A 17,498-nucleotide genomic window follows, 5' to 3' on the forward strand; every position below is an offset into this window, starting at 1 on the left:
TAACAAGGTTTTCGTTAAATTGATCTAGCACAATAATTTGACTGCCCAATTTCTTTGAGACGTTGACTGCCGTGATACATTATCTGTGATAAAAAGCATCGTCCGCGACAGAAAAGAAACGTGAGATTCAAGAAAGAAATCTGCCAAAAGCAAAGACCAGGTTACGAAGCAAACCATACAAAACGAAGGTTACAAGGGAAGCAAGCTACCAACATATCCGCTACAAGGAACCTATATAGCTTAATAGGCATAGAATTGATTAAAGCTGCAAATACACGCTCAAAACATGAAGGCGCTCTTAGTAAGCCTGGCAGTTGAAACTATTGAGAGGCATGTCCCCGACGCTGCTAGCAGCAGGCATGGTGTCCCACTCAGGGCTACACAACATCATGGCACTGCCAAGATCACAGCCTCTGCGAACCAAGAGCTCCACAACGCCAGGATCGTCGAAGAGACTAGCAGGCAAGACGGCTTCTCCACTTCCATCATTGGACTGCTGACAAGCCATCACACTTGCAGAGCCTACTGTGGCTGCCTCACAACCGATCAAAATGGCGCTCAATGACGAGTCATCGATAACATTGCCCGGCCTGTCGCTGATCCCAGACGTGCCACTGCTCACATTATATACAGCCTCCAACAAATCCTTGTCACCTGCAGTCGCTGCCATATTCGAGTTGCCGAAGCTTACCACCTCATCCGACATGTCGCACTCAAAGTATGTAGCTTGCTGTTGCATTGAAGAACGCTTGTGGGCCGTTGCCGACCCTCCCAAGCTGTTGCAAACAGATTGGACTGAAGGGAGCTCAGTGCCCACTGATGGGCCCTGAAATAGTTGGACTGAAGGGAGTTGGGCCTGCTGCAGAGCTAACCAGTTGTTAAAACCCATGCTGCTCTCACCGCATGTCGCTGTGGCTGATGCATCAGCAGGATACAGACTGCTAATGGCTGCCAACATCTCATTCTCCTTTGCAGAAATTCCCTCACCTTCACCATCTGCGCTGGCCAAAGAGCTGTGACTATCGCTGCTGGGGATGCCAGTGCAAGGGCCGTCGAGCCCCAGAGCATTCATACCCGCTATCAAATTGAAAGGACAAAGCATTTGCGCTGCAGCCCGTGCAAAATTGAGAGTCGCCGCCCTACGTCTCGCCTTCTTGAGGTGCATATTTACCACATTCTTGACAGTGTTATCAGTGCGACCAGGTATCTGCAGAGACAGGATGCGCATCAGAAACAAAGAGATGTGATTAGGGCCCCCAACCTCCGAAAACTCACATTTTTACAAAATTCTGAACATCCATCTTAAGCTCTCTCATATTGCAGAAACTCCCTATATTTTCAACCACATTTAGGGCAAACGTTCAAAACATTATCAAGAATTGAAGAGGGGGGATGTCTGAACTATATTATAAGGATGACGCCTCTGCCCATCGATGCAATGAATGGCTAAGAGACATGTGCAATATGGGCAAGGGAAGGAGTAGAAAACAGGAACTCACCAGGGAGGCAATCTTGGACCACTGATTACCAAAGACGGCATGCGCCAATAGGATGAAGCGCTCCTCGTCAGACGAGACAGAGCGACGGCTAATGCCGGGGCGAAGCTGGTTGACGTAGCGGAGGCGGCAGCTCTTGCCACTCCGGTGGAGCCCCGGAAAGTAGAAGCTGGCCATATTCCAGGCTGCAGCTCCATGCTCATCAACAAAGGCAAGCAGGAGGGCGTCCTCCTCGCGGGTCCATGTCCCTTTCTTAATGAAATTGCTTGCAGAAGAATCATCCCCGAAATGAGTGCTGCTCACTCTCTCGCCAATCCGTCTCACCCTCATCGTGCCCTCTCTCTCTCTCTCGCTCTCAAGCGTTCTCTTATGATGCTACAGTCGATTCCTCTTCCCCTGCCCCTCACATCAGCATGCAGGTTCGCTTTATATAAAGCAGGCCGTCACAATATGATGACAGAAGGGCAGTAGGCTGCCTCTCAGGATTCCAATTTCCATTTTGGCTCGGGCGCCTGCAGTGCCGGGCCCCTCACACTCCCTCTCACGATTCCTGAGCAAGGGAGTGGCCTGCTGACCCACATACTACCAATTCCATCAAATTTGCATTATGAAGGGCGGGTCCCCCGGCCATGCTGCAAGGGTCCCTTGTAACGAGCCCCTAGCCTACCACCTAGCGTGACGGTTACTTTGCCCTCGTTGAGCAAGAGCACATTCGCACGGGGAGGAGGGCAGGGGCACACGTGGCAGATCGAGATGCATGAGCCCACAAAGAGAACACCCCTCCCCCCTTGCCCCGGGCATGTGTGTGTGTGTGTGTGTGTGTGACTCGCGCTTCTCCCCTGCTTTCCTGCACGCCATAGCTCTAGCCTCCTCCGTGAGCCACCTGCTCACCCTGCTGGACTTTCCCTCGTTCAAAGCTATTCGTCCATCCAATTCAAGCCTACCCAATGGTAGTCTAGACAAGGTGCATCTAGAAGGCGATCACGATGATGAAGAAGATTGGCTCGGGCAAGCACTTTTGCATCACTTGCTATGAGTGCCCTCATAGCGCTTCTTATGCGATGCAGTGTGATCAATTTGTATACGGGATCCAAGCTCTACACTTAGACAGGACCTCATGGCCAGCGGCTACATCCCTGCAATTGATCAAGAAGGTAAAGATCTGCTCTCATGAACAAATGCATATGGCCAACAATGCACTTTTTCCTAGATTGTTGTCATTCTGTGTCTGTGAAATGCCCAAAGAATGCCAAAAAAGAAGGTCATGTTCTTGTCAGTACTATGTATGAGCTAGAGACCCATGTGATAGATTCCCTATGTACTGCATCCACATAAACCTTGTCAGTTGTTTGCACTAATGAGTATGGCACTCAACTCGTCTGTAAGCCTCATTCCACAAGATAACTCTTTATCGTGGCTTGACTAGCAGCAACAGTCCTCAATTTTTTTTTCTCACATCGTGTTTGACAGTCTTGTATCTATAGACAAGAATGTGGTAGCTAGCCCATGGTCTAGAGGGTAGTAGAGAGAGTTTTATGTGGTCATCGACCGTGATTCATACAAAAACAAGGCAATATTTGAGGAGATCCTGTTAGAGGGGTTTATGGAACGCACCAGGGATTGAGGGATGGTGATCTCATGGGCTCCTCACATTTCTTTGCTCAGCCATTCATCTGTGGGTGCCTTTCTTTTTGTTTGTGGTTGGAATTCTATCTTGAAGAGCTTGAGCAACGGCGTGCCTACATATGCGTTGGGCTTCCCTCAAATTGTTGATCAAACACCATCCTCAAGCTCATTGTCCATGATTAGAAGGTGGGTTTGCCTCTTCTACAACAAGTGAATATGCAGAGAGTTGAGCGGATGCATGTTATCACAGCAGTAATGAGAGGCAATGAGGGCTTACAAATTTAAATTCAGGCACATGAATGGAAAGAGATCCCTGGACTTGGAGGACCTTCATTTGGGCATGCAATGAATTATTGCCACACATTTTCTCATCTATAAAAGTGGACTCTTTCTACGAGTTTTCCTATAGTGCATGCATTATATGTCACAAGAAGCTTCTACCATTTTCCCACGTGGAGTAGGTAAGCGTAGATCTTTTAGTGTGCTCAATGTATTCCTCTCAAAAGCTACTGATGTTGAGGTAAATACAACACAACAATGATCTTAGTAGGACTTACAATGTGGTCCCGCAAATAGCTATCACTATTCATTTTTGAAAATGGAGATTGTGTTATTTTTGCTCTCAATGTGTGACTTTAAAGGGCAGGCCTTGTGATTTTATCACTTGTTGTAGAAGAAAGCGTACAAATGAGGTGATGCACTCTTTACCCCCTCTAGCTCGACGTGCGGATGTGCTCCAAGCGACCTTTCATCATTTCACCTCAAGGCTCGAATAATTCATCAAGGCCCCATCAATTTTGAAGCCCAAGGTACTCGAGCCTCAGCACTATATCACACGGGGTCTTGAATGGAGACCAAGCCATGGGATCAATGACGGGCAATACGGAGACGAATTTCATAACAACGGGTATCAATTGAATGGCAAACGAGTTTACTTTTTAGGGTTGAGTTTACTTTTATCTACTCATGTTCACTATATCATGCTCTGAAGTGGAGTGTTGGACAACCAAACCCACACGGCAGTGGTTAGCACACTAGCCTATTGTCGAGGAGGTCGCGGGTTCGACATGCACGTAGGGAACGAGAAAATCAATGCCATTAATATTTTGTATGATGTCCATCCCCCTCGAAATCTATGCACGATCTTTGAGAAGGTAGCACAAGAGAGACACTTCTCAAAGACCTGACAGTTCTCTGCCTATTAAACTTGCTTAAAGTAGCAGAATCAAACAATTTGCGTGCAAATTAGTAACACTTGGCTTTTCATCCCCATCCCTCCTAGGATCACATCGTTCTTGAAGAACCCTATCTTTTAGAGGCTATATGTCTTCCAAATGTTATTTGATACCACCATCTGATAGGCTTGAAAGATATGGTGGGTCCCATCATGAGCAAGCCATGGTGATAAGAAGAGTGTGCAAAGAGAAAGCAAAGATGAAGAACGAGGGGAGAGAGAGAGAGAGAGAGAGAGAGAGAGAGAGAGAGAGAGACCAGAGCTAGACGCCAAAAGTAGCACAAAAATATAACGCTATATTATTTGATTGATTGAATCTACATATATAAGAAAACTTGACTAATACTAGCCATTCCTTTTTACATGCACAATCGAGCGTATCATTTGCATGCTATAGGGTGTGTTCCGACAAATGGGCTTGAAAATCTAATACCCCCTCCCCCCAAAAGCTGGAACTAAATAGACCACTCTCATGATACCTCGATTTTTTGGTGTACACGTCAACCGTGAGTTTAAGGTTCTCTCACGACCAAGGATTTTGGTACACCCATAACTTGGTGCTACTGCTAAGCTAACAATTAATGGAATTTTTGGTTGACTTCCAAACCTTGGGTTTAAGGTGTACCCAATAACCTCACGAGAACTGTGGCAATGGGCTAAGAACATATGTTTTTGGGAGGTCTTACCACTTATGTGTGGCAATGTCTATAACCCATATAATTTTTTTGTCATGGCAATAATTGACAGCTTGTACGCTAAAACAAGGCTTTTAAAAAATAATTGTGATTGTGTTGACAACACATAAACAAAACAAATCTATGATACTGAACATGTAAAAAATCTAATTTGAAATATATATCAATATACGAGATTTTCGAAACAAACTTTTGATCTCGGTGTTCTTCATCCACGAGGTCATCCTCAACACACTATAAGAGGAGTAGTCTATAACCGCTACCATTGCCGCGGAAAAACAAAGGAAAATGGAGAGAGAAAATTGTGTGCGCGGCAATAACCACGACTCAAATCGCGGTAGTGGTTTGAAAGCAATAATCGTGGTAATAGCTAGAGTAATAAACCCGCTTCTATTACCACGCCAGCTGCCCCTGGTATTACTACACTAATTATCGCTAAACGCCCATTCAAAAATAAAGATGCTCATTTGGGCCACCCAAAATTGGGTGGCCCAAATGAGCACCTTTATTTTTTACCTGCATTATGCATAAAACAATGAAACATCAATTGTTTTTTGAAAGAGTATACAAAAAAACCAAAGAATTGAAATTGAATTTACTTTACCTTGACAATTTAATGTGCAGAAGATCAACTATTTAAAAAAGTTATAAATAAAATGTAAATAGTTGTATATACATTGTGCCACATTGGGACTTTACGAAAGTTTGGATAAATATTTTTCTCTCTAATCCTCCTCGTACTCGTCGTTGTCCAGAGGCACGTACATTTGAATCCACCTTGACTCTACATAAACCCAAACCAAATTAAACAATTATCAACAGCTCAAGAGTCAAAGCAATTGACACAAAATTACTTTTTAAACTTACCGCTTGTAGTGTCGATCCAACTGCTGCGTCGAATTGCTCGCAAGAGATGTGGTTGTTCTCGAACAACCATCGCCAAGTATCAAATTCTGTAGGTCGCTCCCGATACTTGACCATCTCTCTGGTTGGTCGAGTAAGAGTGATATTTTCCTAAGTTAGCAATAACAATAACAAATCATCAACTATAATCTTTATAATCACCAATTAAGTTGTAATTTAATCAATCTTACATATTTATCCTTCCAGGCTGCCTTGCCTCCCAAGCCATAGTGTGTGGGAGTTTGTCTGGCACGAGCTTTGCGTTGTTGTCTGTAGGATGATCCCGTCGTAACTTGATCTCTCTTTTCTTGCATTACCCACTCCCACTCCGTATCTGCTACCGCGATAGCTCCTGTCTGGATCTCTAACCTGGTTGGTAGCAGTGCACCGTACATTGGTCTACTTGTTTTTCAAAAATGTTTTTATGTAGCCTTTCAACCACTATTCTGAAAACATTGATCAGGGGCATTTGTAAATCTAGCGTGCAGCACTTCCTCAATGTAGAGTGCAGATTGGGAAGTTGGTCTCTAAACTTTACAAAATAGTTCTTATACGTCGAATCTATAAGAATCTGAAGATGGCATCGAAATGCCCTGTCCTATGATGTACCAAAGTCCACCTCTCCGCCATATTTTACCATGTAGTAGCACCCATGCGTGTCTAGCACGAGTGTATCAGTATCCTCACGGACCAAAGGTCGGCAGCCTCTTAACAGCCACAACCCATATAAGAAAGATCAAGAAAAGGATCCTCAAACTCAACATCAACTCCAAATGACAATGCAAGACGTACATAGCTAAGCAAAGGAACCTTGGTATCAACATGGGATTTACAAGACCATCTAGACATCAAGAAGATGAGGAACCTTGGCATCAACATGGGCTTTAGAAGACCATCTAGACGGCAAGCAGATGAGGATGTTATTGTTCCTACAAATTGAACAAAAAAGGGTGACCAGAACATGATCCATAAAGATTGGTTACACTATATTTGTGGATATTTTGTCAAATTGGGTTTAAAATTACATCCTATGAAGTGCAATTAGGTAATCTACCAAATCAAGAAGCCACATCCTATGATGAAGCTACTATTCAACCTTGAAGGATATGATGACTCTGAATTGTTGGAGGGCTTGATAGAGAAGATACTAGAAAGTATAGCACATATAGAGGGAATACAAGAGGAGGCCTAGATAGACTAGATCAAGAAGGAGACTACCCAAGGGTTGGCAGCCTCCCAACAGCCACAACCCATATAGGAAGATCAAGCAAAGGATCCCCAAACTCAACGTCAAATCCAAATGACAATGGCAAAGATGTACACAGCTAAGTAAAGGATCCTTGGCATCAACATGGGCTTTACAAGACCATCTAGATGTCAAGAAGAGGAGGATGTTATTGCTACTACAAATTGAACAAAAAAAGGGTGACGAGAACATGATCCATAAAGATTGGTTACATTATATTTGTGGATGTTTTGTCAAATTGAGTTTAACAATACATCCTATAATGTGCATTTAGGCAATTTACCAAATCAAGAAGCCTTTGAATTTGAAAGGTCAAAGTTCAGACTTGCAGGTATAAGCAACCTACAAGAATTATGATCAAAATCAAATTGATACTACTAGCTACTAGTTTTCCGATCTCAAAGCTCATGGTTTGATTTGGGTCATTCACATTGCCATGAATATACTTTATTTTGTGTTATGTTATTGCATGTGGGTGATGGATGCATGTATGGTGTGTGTGGCGTCTAAAGAAAAACATCCACTTTTAAACTCTATTCAGTACCTTAAGCTTCAAAGACAGCCATATTTGATCCCTCGTTAGAAAGCCCTCATGCACTCCACAGAAACCCCCCCTCCCCAAGGCCCACCAATTGTGTTGATTTATATAACTAGATTCTACTTTCTTTTGTTGATAAAAATACCATGGTTCCATTTGAAAGGCCATACATATGTACGAAGGAGGTGAGAATATTTTGAATTAAGTGTATAGCTAACAAAGTAAAGAAACCTAGTGTTGTGCAATGCCTTGGATGACTTGTTGGCCAAATGTGGTGTACATCAAAAAGCACAAAAAGTGCTTGAGGAGGTTCATCTATGGATGAAACCTCTTGACACACAGTGGTTGTAGAATATTCCCAACAAGGGTTTCACTAGGAAGGTATGGGCTACTCCCAATGGATGCAAAGCAAGGACGTTTCTCCAAACGCAATTACCTATGCTTGCATCTTGACGACATTTAAGATAAGGCAAGATATCGATATAGGAATAAGATTTTAGGATGACATACTTAGTTAGGGGATTTTGGAAGAAATCTAGTGCTTGGCAATGTCATTTATTGACATACATTGATTGCAAGATATGCCCAACAAAGGTACAACCAGGAAGCTATGGGCTGCTTTCAATGGATTCAAAGAGATGGCATCTCTGCTATTGTAGTCACCTATGCCATCATCTTGAAGGCATGTTGGACTACACAAGATGTTGATTTAGGCAAAATAATTTAGGATGTTTTTGTTAGTGAGGGGTATTGGGATATACATATTTGCCACTTGGAATCTAATTTGGTTTTGAGGTTTCTTGAGTTGATTTTCTCGGTTACTTTGGGACTGTGGTAAGTATGTTGTTGGGTATTCTTCCAAATATGATGTTCAATCAAAATTAATTAGAAATGGTTCTTTTTTTTTAAGTTACATTTTAGGCTAATAAGTGATGTGCATGAGCATACACTCCCCCAAGTAAAGACATGCGTACATTTTACGTTTGATTGTTTGGGATTGAAGGAATACACAATCTAATGTAGACTTTTCTCATGCCACACTAATATTGAAGATATTGTTAATGTAGCACGAGCTTTAAAAAGCTCAAAAATAATGTTTCGATTGCAAAAGCTCAAAAATGAAATCTCGCAAATATAAAATCCTCCTTCTTTAGGTGGTGGAAAACTTGTAAGATCCTCAGGTAACACATATGAATACTCTCTCAACCAATCAGTTGAAAGTTTGAATCTGTGTCTTCTACCTTGTTGAGTTTAACTGCATAGATTTGCTGACCCTTTTGTAATCCGTTAAGAAGCCTACTAGCTTTGACTATGTGAGCTTTAGGTCTCCCATTCTTTCCTTGAACTAGAACTTCATTCCTTAGTTCGTCTATAAAGGTAAAATTACCTTGTGCACAGTGAATATGATCTTGGTTTTGTTTCAACCAGTCCATCCCTAATATCCCATTGTAAATCCCTAGAGGTAAAGTGTAAAAGTAAACAGAAGTAGAGTATCCCCCTAGTTCAAATCCTACATGTCCTGCTGTATGTTGAGTCAGGACTTCCTTTTTTGTTCGCTAGTTCTACAATTAGCCTTTTAGCAGGATACTAGTTTACTTTCAGTTTCCTCATGCATTTAGGAGAGAGAAATGAGTGTGTGCTTCCACAATCAATTAAGAATTTAATTTTTTGACCTTGGTGAGATCCTGGTGTTTGAACGACTGCACATTACTGGCAAGCATTAGGGTTGTCAATTGCGGCATGTAGAGTTGCTCTCTCTTCAGCTTGGTCTCCTACTGTTGGCGCTTACATAATAATGGCTCCTTTTCCACGTCCTCTTCTTGTGTTCCTTCCTCCACAACAAATAGGTTGGCCTCTACCATTTAGTGCAACAAGAATGGCATTTGTGGATGTTTCTATGTTTCCTCTGGGACAATGACTCCTGTAATGACCCAGGTCATTACACTCAAAGCAACAAACATTTGGATGTTGCGGTTGAGTTACTGTAGTTGTTGCTACTACAGGGCGAGGTTGATAGGCTTGATTAGCAGGCCTAGGGCTCCAATTGTTTGTCCTATCCCTTTGATTTATAAAGTTTCCTCTTCCCTAATTCCTAGATTTCTCTTTAGCCAGAGGTGTTGCGCTTAAGAGAGCATCCTGAAGTGATGTGGGTCTCATTTCTTCAAGATGGGTATCCAAGGGATGATTCAATCCTTGACAAAACCGTGCTACCTGCTGCTCTGTGGACATTTTGGGGCATACCTTCGCAAGGTTATGAATTTGAGTAGTACTCTTCCATCAATAAGGATAGTTGTTTTAGAGCAAAGAACTCGTTCATTTTGGCGTCTCAATGAGCAGGTGGAAGATATCGTGTTGTAACCGCTTCTTTAATATCTACCCAAGATTGGGAAGATCCTGAAACTCCCAAGTCCTTGCAATGTTGTTTCCACCATATTTTTTCATTGCCAGTAAGATGAAACATTGCAAGCATATTCTGATTTATAGGTTGGGTTCTTGCAACTTCAAAATAGTCTTCCATTGCCTCAATCCATGCTTCAGCATCGCGCTTGATATGGGTTCCCTTGCCTTTGAATGTGGGTGGTTGTGCTTGTTTCAGGACAAGTTTCTTCTCATGTACGGCAGTGTATAAGTCATTTGACGATACCTACGCAATAATACGCTTGTCGATGGGTTGATTTAAAGACTTAACGCAATATCAAGTGCTCTAAACTTCCACAACTCAAGACAAAATTTGGAAAGAAACTATCTTTATTAAATTTAAGATGCCATAACTTTATTTATATCAAGATATATACAAAGTTGAGATCTCATGGATGAGTATCTTTTTATTCTATTATGATATATACAAAGGTTAGTTCTGCTAAAAATCTATATGATTCTTAGAGCCGAATTCCCAGGGACATAGTGGTACAATCGATAGGTATTTGTGGATAAGTATTTATAATCCACTATTTGATGTGAGTAGTAGCTTTTATACACATCCTTGCGGGGTTCATAGAATACAACTCTCTTATTTTGAGGAAAGATGTCATGGATAGAAATGGGTTTGATCCTGTAAGTAGGAATCACTTTCACCACTTGAATGAAAACCCATTCATTTAAGTTCATGTCAAGGCCATCTTCATATATAACAGTGCAGTCATCCCTAGTAGTACCAAGGAAGTAGTAAAGCTGGATAACTCTCAGCTCTTCCCTCCATCCAAGCTTCTTTAGATCAGAGGAAAGGCATCCGAGCTTTCTCATATTGATGTAGAAGATGCCACCTTCACCGTCCCACGCAACTTTCCATCCACTTTGGATTCTTGTTCATGGAGGAGAGAAAGCCTTCATCAAAATCTGCCAAAACATCGATGCTGGTAAGTTCTCGACTTCAGTCTCCAATTCATTGCTCCAAATTTTTACACAATAATGATTTTTCCAATTTCCTAACCTAAGCTCTGATACCATGTGTGAGGTCCCCTCCCCGTTACCATATCCATTTGGCAATAGGAGGATACCTGACATGTCGCTAGGCTCTAAACAAGATTGAGAAAAGCATAGTCAGATAGACAAGATTTCTAATGAAAAGACTCTCGCCACCAAGTAACTTGAGTCTGAGCCATTGAAAAGGTTTCCTAGCCCTGTCTTCCATGGAAAGCATGAACTAACACAATAATCTAACGTTCCTAATTCTCACCTTCCAAAAGAGAGAAATCCAAAATTCCTTTTTCCCCATAATTTTCAAAGGAACGTACAATTGGGACTTCTTGACTCTTGGCACAATGAGTCTCTAGTTTCGCTTATTCTACCAATGAGGAGCGGAGAGATCAATAGAGACCGCCCATCCTGGACTGGCAACCTGAGCCAGTCCCCACTTTCCACCCCACACTCACACTTTTTTCTTGTTTTCTAATTACTACCACATGATTGTTCATACACAAAATTCCTTTCAAGGGTTTCATCACAAGTTTGTTAAAACAACCCTTCCAAATCGGCACCAAGATAATCTTTCCTAGATAAAAACTTGACATACAACATTACTTCATTATATTCCAATACTCCAGAATCATAGAAACTTCTTCCGACAAGCTTGAGGAGGACAAGCTAAGGTGTCAAATGCACATACCTGCTATATTTAGCAGTTTTTAGAGCAAGCAGCTATTTTCATGGAAATTCAGGTCGGGGTAGATTTAGACGAGACAATCGCATCTAGGTGGATGCAAGCACCTCAAAAATTACTATATTTGGACAAAAATGACAAACGAGTAAAAATTTTAAATTTGAAAATCTTACATCAATATATTTATCAGTAGCTGATGAGAGGTGGAAAAAATGCCAAAAGTAAAAACTTTTTGTGTATGAAGTGCTTGTCCCCTCCATATTTTGCACATGTGAAAAACTTGTTGTCTCCACAAACGAATCCCAATTAGAATTCTGCGATTCAAAGCCTGCATTCCATAGTGCAACCTTTTCCTCAAGATCCAAGCATGTACCATCTGCAGTTGGCTTGACAACACGTCGACTTATAGGTCTTTTAGTCACAATATTGTCTAGAGTTGTGGTGTGGTCAATATTATCTCCACAAAACCACACAAGCTATTAACCCTCACGGAAACCCTATCACCTACGACGGACACCGTATTATTTATTTCATAAAGTCATGGACCGGGCTTGTCGGTCCAATAGGTGTGTAGGTGATCGCCAATGAGATGCGCACCACTTATCTTATTTTTACAATATTTGTGCAACGAACGGCCATTGTGGACGCCCACGTGTGAATAGGCCAAACTCTCATAAATGGTCCATTTGACCTAAAAATCCTCATTCTCTAAGGTGTAAGCTATTCTCCTTCGTGTATGTGTGTGTGTATGCTAGAGAGAGAGAGAGAGAGAGAGAGAGAGAGAGAGAGAGAGAAAGAGAGAGAGAGAGAGAGAGAGAGAGAGAGAGATAGAGAGCATTGCGGCAACATCGGTGGCGGCGAGGCGGTAGAGCGCGGCATTGGCGACAGTTCCTTCTTCTTCGTAGCACAGGATCCTTCACGACGGAAGCATTGAGAGGTGAGTGACACACCATTGTTCTTTGAGCTTGCTAGGACTCTCTAGCTATATTTTTGCAGCCTTTCAAGGCTCACACATAGTGCACAGGCAAGTTCCCAGCCTTCGACACGTACGGCAAAGAGTACATTTTTTACGCCGTTGGCAGGGACATCCTTGCATTAAGCTTGAGGAGCACTCAGTGCTACCTCGGAAATCTTTTCTTCCATCTGTTTTTTGTTTTGTTGCTGAATTTTGTGAGAATTGTTAAGTGACTGTAAAGGGCAGATTAGCAGGTTTTTGTCATATTCTGTTAGTAACAGTAAGCTTTGTTAGTTCTACATTGTACTGGTTTTTGTTAGTTTTGCAAGATCTATATTGTGCAAGTGTTAGTAGAGTTGTTAGTGAGTGTAGACAGTGAGAAGTAGAGTAGACAGTAAGCAGCAGAGTTGATTGTGTGTGAGTGTGCAATTCTGTGTTACACAGTTAATTTGTTGTTAATTAGCTGTTAATCAGCTATAAGGAGAGTAGACAGAGCTCTTAGGAGCTGTTGTGTGCGCGTGGGAGCTCGGCATCCACGCGGTCACATTATCCCCAAAAAAAGTTTTTTTGAAAAAAAATAAAAACTTCAAAAAAATAATAATAATAATTTAAAAAAAACACTCAGGATGTTTGGGACTAAAAAGAAATTCAAAAAGTAAATTTTAAAAATATTATTCTAAAAGGAAGGGATCGGGATCTTTGCCCAAGCCCAAGCCCAAGCTCAATCCTCACTCTTATGATATACTACTCACACTACCTTATATATAAAGACTAGGATCTCAAGTGAAGGGAGGGCCTGTGGGACAAGTTCCTCAAGTCCTCCACCATCCCCTTCACACTCACCCTTTGGACTTACTAATTCTAGCCCTCTCCCCACCTAGGAAACGACTAGTTTTAGGATTCTGAGGGTTGTACGTAACCGAATTGGAGGCTGTAAAGCACGGCACGTTCCCTAGCCAAGACGGTTGTTTTGAGCTATTGCACGCCATATTCCGTGGCTTGGTTAAAAAAGGGACCAAAAATACAAGAAACTTGGGTTGTAAATACCTAAAAAACTAGGTGAGCGGCCTTTACGGGCACTCACCAACACTTTTAGAGTGTTGTGGTCACATGCACCTACGCTCTGGTCACGTGCTAGAGGACGAGCACATCGAGAGTGTCTCCGTTTACACGGGCACTCATTATTCCTCTACCTTAGGCTCTAGGCTCTTAGTGAGAACCCAAGGTAGTACCACTCAAGACCCACATATTGCGTCTAGTGACTCTTCCTGTGACTACGACGTCATGGAGGGTTACCCGATGCCTAAACCTGATAGCTCAAGCCAAGACATGGATGCCATGGGCTCACGGTTTGAGTTGAGCATGCTTAGCCGCTTAAAGGAAACTTCTAGTAGAGCCACTCGCTCCGAACATGGAGGTAATGATGTAAATGAGGGGGGTGGGGAAGTAAATTCACCATTCATGACCAACGTAAACCCCATGCTCCTGGAGAGTGTACACAGAAATACTCCCTTCACTACACCCCCTGACGCTTTAGAGCTATCCCCCTCCGCGGTTATATTATCTCATGGTAGAAGCCTTGTCGAAGTACAAGAGGTTGAGCGGTATATCATTGCGGCTAGGGAAAAGGAAATCGAGAGCTTACGTAGGGTAGAGCAAAGGAGAGAGTTAAAGCCGAAAGCCCCTATGTCAACATCCATGCCAGGCGAGCAATCGAGTGCTCCTGAATTAGCGACCACTAAGGGTAAACCCATAGAGAGCCCACATTGCATCTAGTTCAAAGGACACCCCTAGCACCTCAATCCTAGATGGAGCGTTCCTAAACGAAAACTGGGAGTATAAACTACAAAGGGAGACTTTAACCGACCTATATATTGGTCACACCTAGGTTAGATCTCCTACAATCCACAACAGGTGCTACAAGTGTAGAGGATCAACAACAAAGAGTTTGTGAGATCGTCCATAGAGTTATTGAGCTAGAGAGACAGAACAAGGGGATCCACATTCCTTCAACAGATCTCATGAGATTCTTGGATACAGGGAAGGCTAAACAACCAACCTTATCGCAAATGGAGACTCCCTCGGTAAGTCCGATGGATCCTCCATATGTTGTTTTGCCAGGGGTCTTAGTGCAATTTGAGCCCACAAGTGATAGCTTTACCTTTCCAAGTCTAGCTCATCTTTCCCTTGATGATAGCACGGCTACCATGCCTACCCCAGTGATGGGCATGCCAAGAAACACACCATGGACCTCTTTTGTTAGTAAAGCACCGCTACATGGTAGCTCAATGCCTGCAATAGTATCTACAAGTGTGTACAAATCGTATATACCTATAGGTCCTCGTACTCATGTAGTCCCTACCCCTCCCATTGTTTCAACTATCCATGCTCCACAACCGCAACACCCAAGCTCTTATTTCCATGGGACTATACCGGCTAGCATTAGTATGTCACATCCGACGTTTGCTATGTCTAGGGCCACACATATGAACTTTGGGTCCTTGTACTCATATAGCTACTACCCCTCCCATTGTTCCAATTATATACACCTAAGGGTCCTTGTACTCATATAGCTACTACCCCTCCCATTGTTCCAACAACCTATGCTCCATAACCACAACACCCAAACTCTTATTTCAATGAGACCATACCGGCTAGCATTAGCAGTCACATTCGACGTCTGCTATGCCTAGGGCCACACATATGAACTTTGGGCCACCACATGGCACAACACTGTACCAAACTTGGAACCCAAGGGCTTCCTATATGCGCCAAGCCCAATGCCAATACCTACTCCACATGTAGTCTTTGGAGCGCCTTCACCCACGGTGCCTACTCACTTAGGTGACTTAGCAACATTTGCTTAAGTATCGGTCAATCTATTGCTGAGAATATGCGTAACACGCCTGATAGAGAGCCTAAAAGTAAGGCAGTGCAAATAGCCAAGCTCACACAAAAATCTAGTGGAGATGGGGATGTGAGAAAGCATACCAAAGTGCTTGAACAAATTTGTGATTTCCTAGGAGAACACAATGACCTACATAAGAGTAATGCTTTAAGCCTGACCTGAAGTGGGAAGGCTAGGGATTTGGTATAGAACCCTAAGGGTGAAAGAAAAAATGATTTACCCTACTCTTAGGAGACTGTTCTTGAAAGAATACATACGAAAGGGAGTGCTTTGAGGTGTAGCATCTCAGCTCCAGAAAGCCCAACGAGAGGAAGGGGAGTCCGTGAGAGACTTTATTAGTCGCTTGAAGCATTCAAATTCTCTTTGTAATCCAAATGAGTGCTTCGATAATAATCAATTGCTTGATAGATTCATCAAGGGATTATGACATGAGGATATCTACAATGGGCTAGTCATTAGAGGTATCACCACTTGGGAAGCAGTCACCACCAATGCGATCCAACTGGAGGATAATTTAATGATTCAACGAGAAAGAGTGTCTGTTGAGCCTATATCTACTAGCTCGCAAGCATCGGGGCATCAACCAATGACCCTAAAGCCTATTGCTAAGGAGCCAAAGATATCTGAGATCTGGGGGATTCACCATGGAAAACTTACCGCACCACGTAAGTGTAGGGGAGGGGGGCTTTTTTACAAGTTACATAAGCGTATAAGTTAGGGGAAAGCCCCCAATAATTTATCTCCCAAGGGGGGGGGGGGGGGGGGGGGGGGGGGAGGGAACTAATCCGGGTTGATTACTTGTAACGATTGGTCACCATTGTGCACTAGAACTCGGATGAATTTTGAGAAAGTTTTTTATTGGGTCACACATTAAATTTTTCATCAAGCCGGTCATAAATAAGGGCTGATTTGGAGCAGGTCAAGGGTTGATTTACACCAGCTTTGAATGGGTCAAAATTGGACAAGTAGCCAGAGTGCCGGTTGATTGGACACATAATTTGAAAGTCAAACTAAGCATTAGGAGAAAGTTGGACTCACTTTTGGGCCCTGTAAGAAGTTCCACGTCGGCTTAGAGAGAGAAAATGAAAATGTTAACTTGTGCATTTTATGTGATACTTTTCTGCGCAACAAAAAAGCCAAAATGACATTCTTTGGTAGGTAGCCGCCGTCTTTATCATTCTTATCCTTCGTTCTCTTGTCAGGAATCCAACTAACCGTATGACTAATGATTTGAAATGCCAACTTATAAGCGTTCCCTCCAGAACATAAGCCACACGAACTCTATCAACTCTAAACTTGAGAATATGGCTTTCCCTCCCAAAACCTGAGACATTTCTCCGTCTTCTTCTCTATCAACTCTAGGAATGGAGAACGCATCTTTTCCTGATGAAAACACTAATTTGAACTTACAATCCTCGGCCCCTTCATCTTTAACACTTACTCAAAGAAAGAACACACATCATCTTCATGTTGATGTATTGCAAGAGTACGCACCGTTGCAGAAACGTAGGAGGGAGTCTTTCTTATCTCAACGGGAGAAAGAACTTAGAAGGACAAACAAGGAACATCATTTGGATTTGTGGACCGATGGGTCTATTTATCCAAAGGATCCTACGACAAATGCGCCACCTCCCTTTGCTAATATCACTAACCTCTTACATTTCACAGGCGATGGCAAGGATGGGCTATTGGGATACACAGAACATTTGGAAATGAGAGGATTGAATGCGGAAAGGCAAAGAAACTTCCTGGCAATGGAGAACATGCAGCTGAAGAAACTTAATGAAGCATGCTCTCA

At 42.6% G+C, this 17,498-nt stretch overlaps 2 protein-coding genes across 3 annotated transcripts in view; one reads left to right on the top strand and one right to left on the bottom strand.

Moving 5' to 3' along the window:
• Positions 1-141: 141 nt before the first annotated feature.
• On the bottom strand, positions 142-1,973 carry LOC147448591 (uncharacterized). Its single transcript, XM_086521159.1, has 2 exons — positions 1,500-1,973; positions 142-1,207 (listed from the first exon to the last, which is right to left on the bottom strand). The coding sequence occupies exons 1-2, from the start codon at positions 1,824-1,826 to the stop codon at positions 299-301; spliced, it is 1,236 nt and encodes a 411-aa protein (XP_086377285.1). The 5' UTR covers positions 1,827-1,973; the 3' UTR covers positions 142-298.
• A 490-nt stretch (positions 1,974-2,463) lies between these two features.
• The window catches only part of LOC147448592 (uncharacterized), a 34,001-nt gene continuing 18,966 nt past the window's right edge, over positions 2,464-17,498 (top strand). The window contains exons 1-3 of one of the 2 annotated variants that reach the window (XM_086521160.1): positions 2,464-2,650; positions 3,217-3,308; positions 3,414-3,734. In XM_086521160.1, coding sequence (XP_086377286.1) covers positions 2,483-2,650; positions 3,217-3,308; positions 3,414-3,471 — 318 coding nt within the window. In that variant the 5' untranslated portion in view covers positions 2,464-2,482 and the 3' untranslated portion in view covers positions 3,472-3,734. Of the gene's footprint in view, positions 2,651-3,216; positions 3,309-3,413; positions 3,735-17,498 lie in introns of those variants that run through there. The other variant, XR_015189366.1, reaches the window with a different exon arrangement.

This window comes from Adiantum capillus-veneris, chromosome 10, assembly GCF_014529385.1.
Source record: "Adiantum capillus-veneris isolate H3 chromosome 10, ASM1452938v2, whole genome shotgun sequence".
In the NCBI taxonomy this organism is placed as follows: Eukaryota; Viridiplantae; Streptophyta; class Polypodiopsida; order Polypodiales; family Pteridaceae; genus Adiantum; species Adiantum capillus-veneris.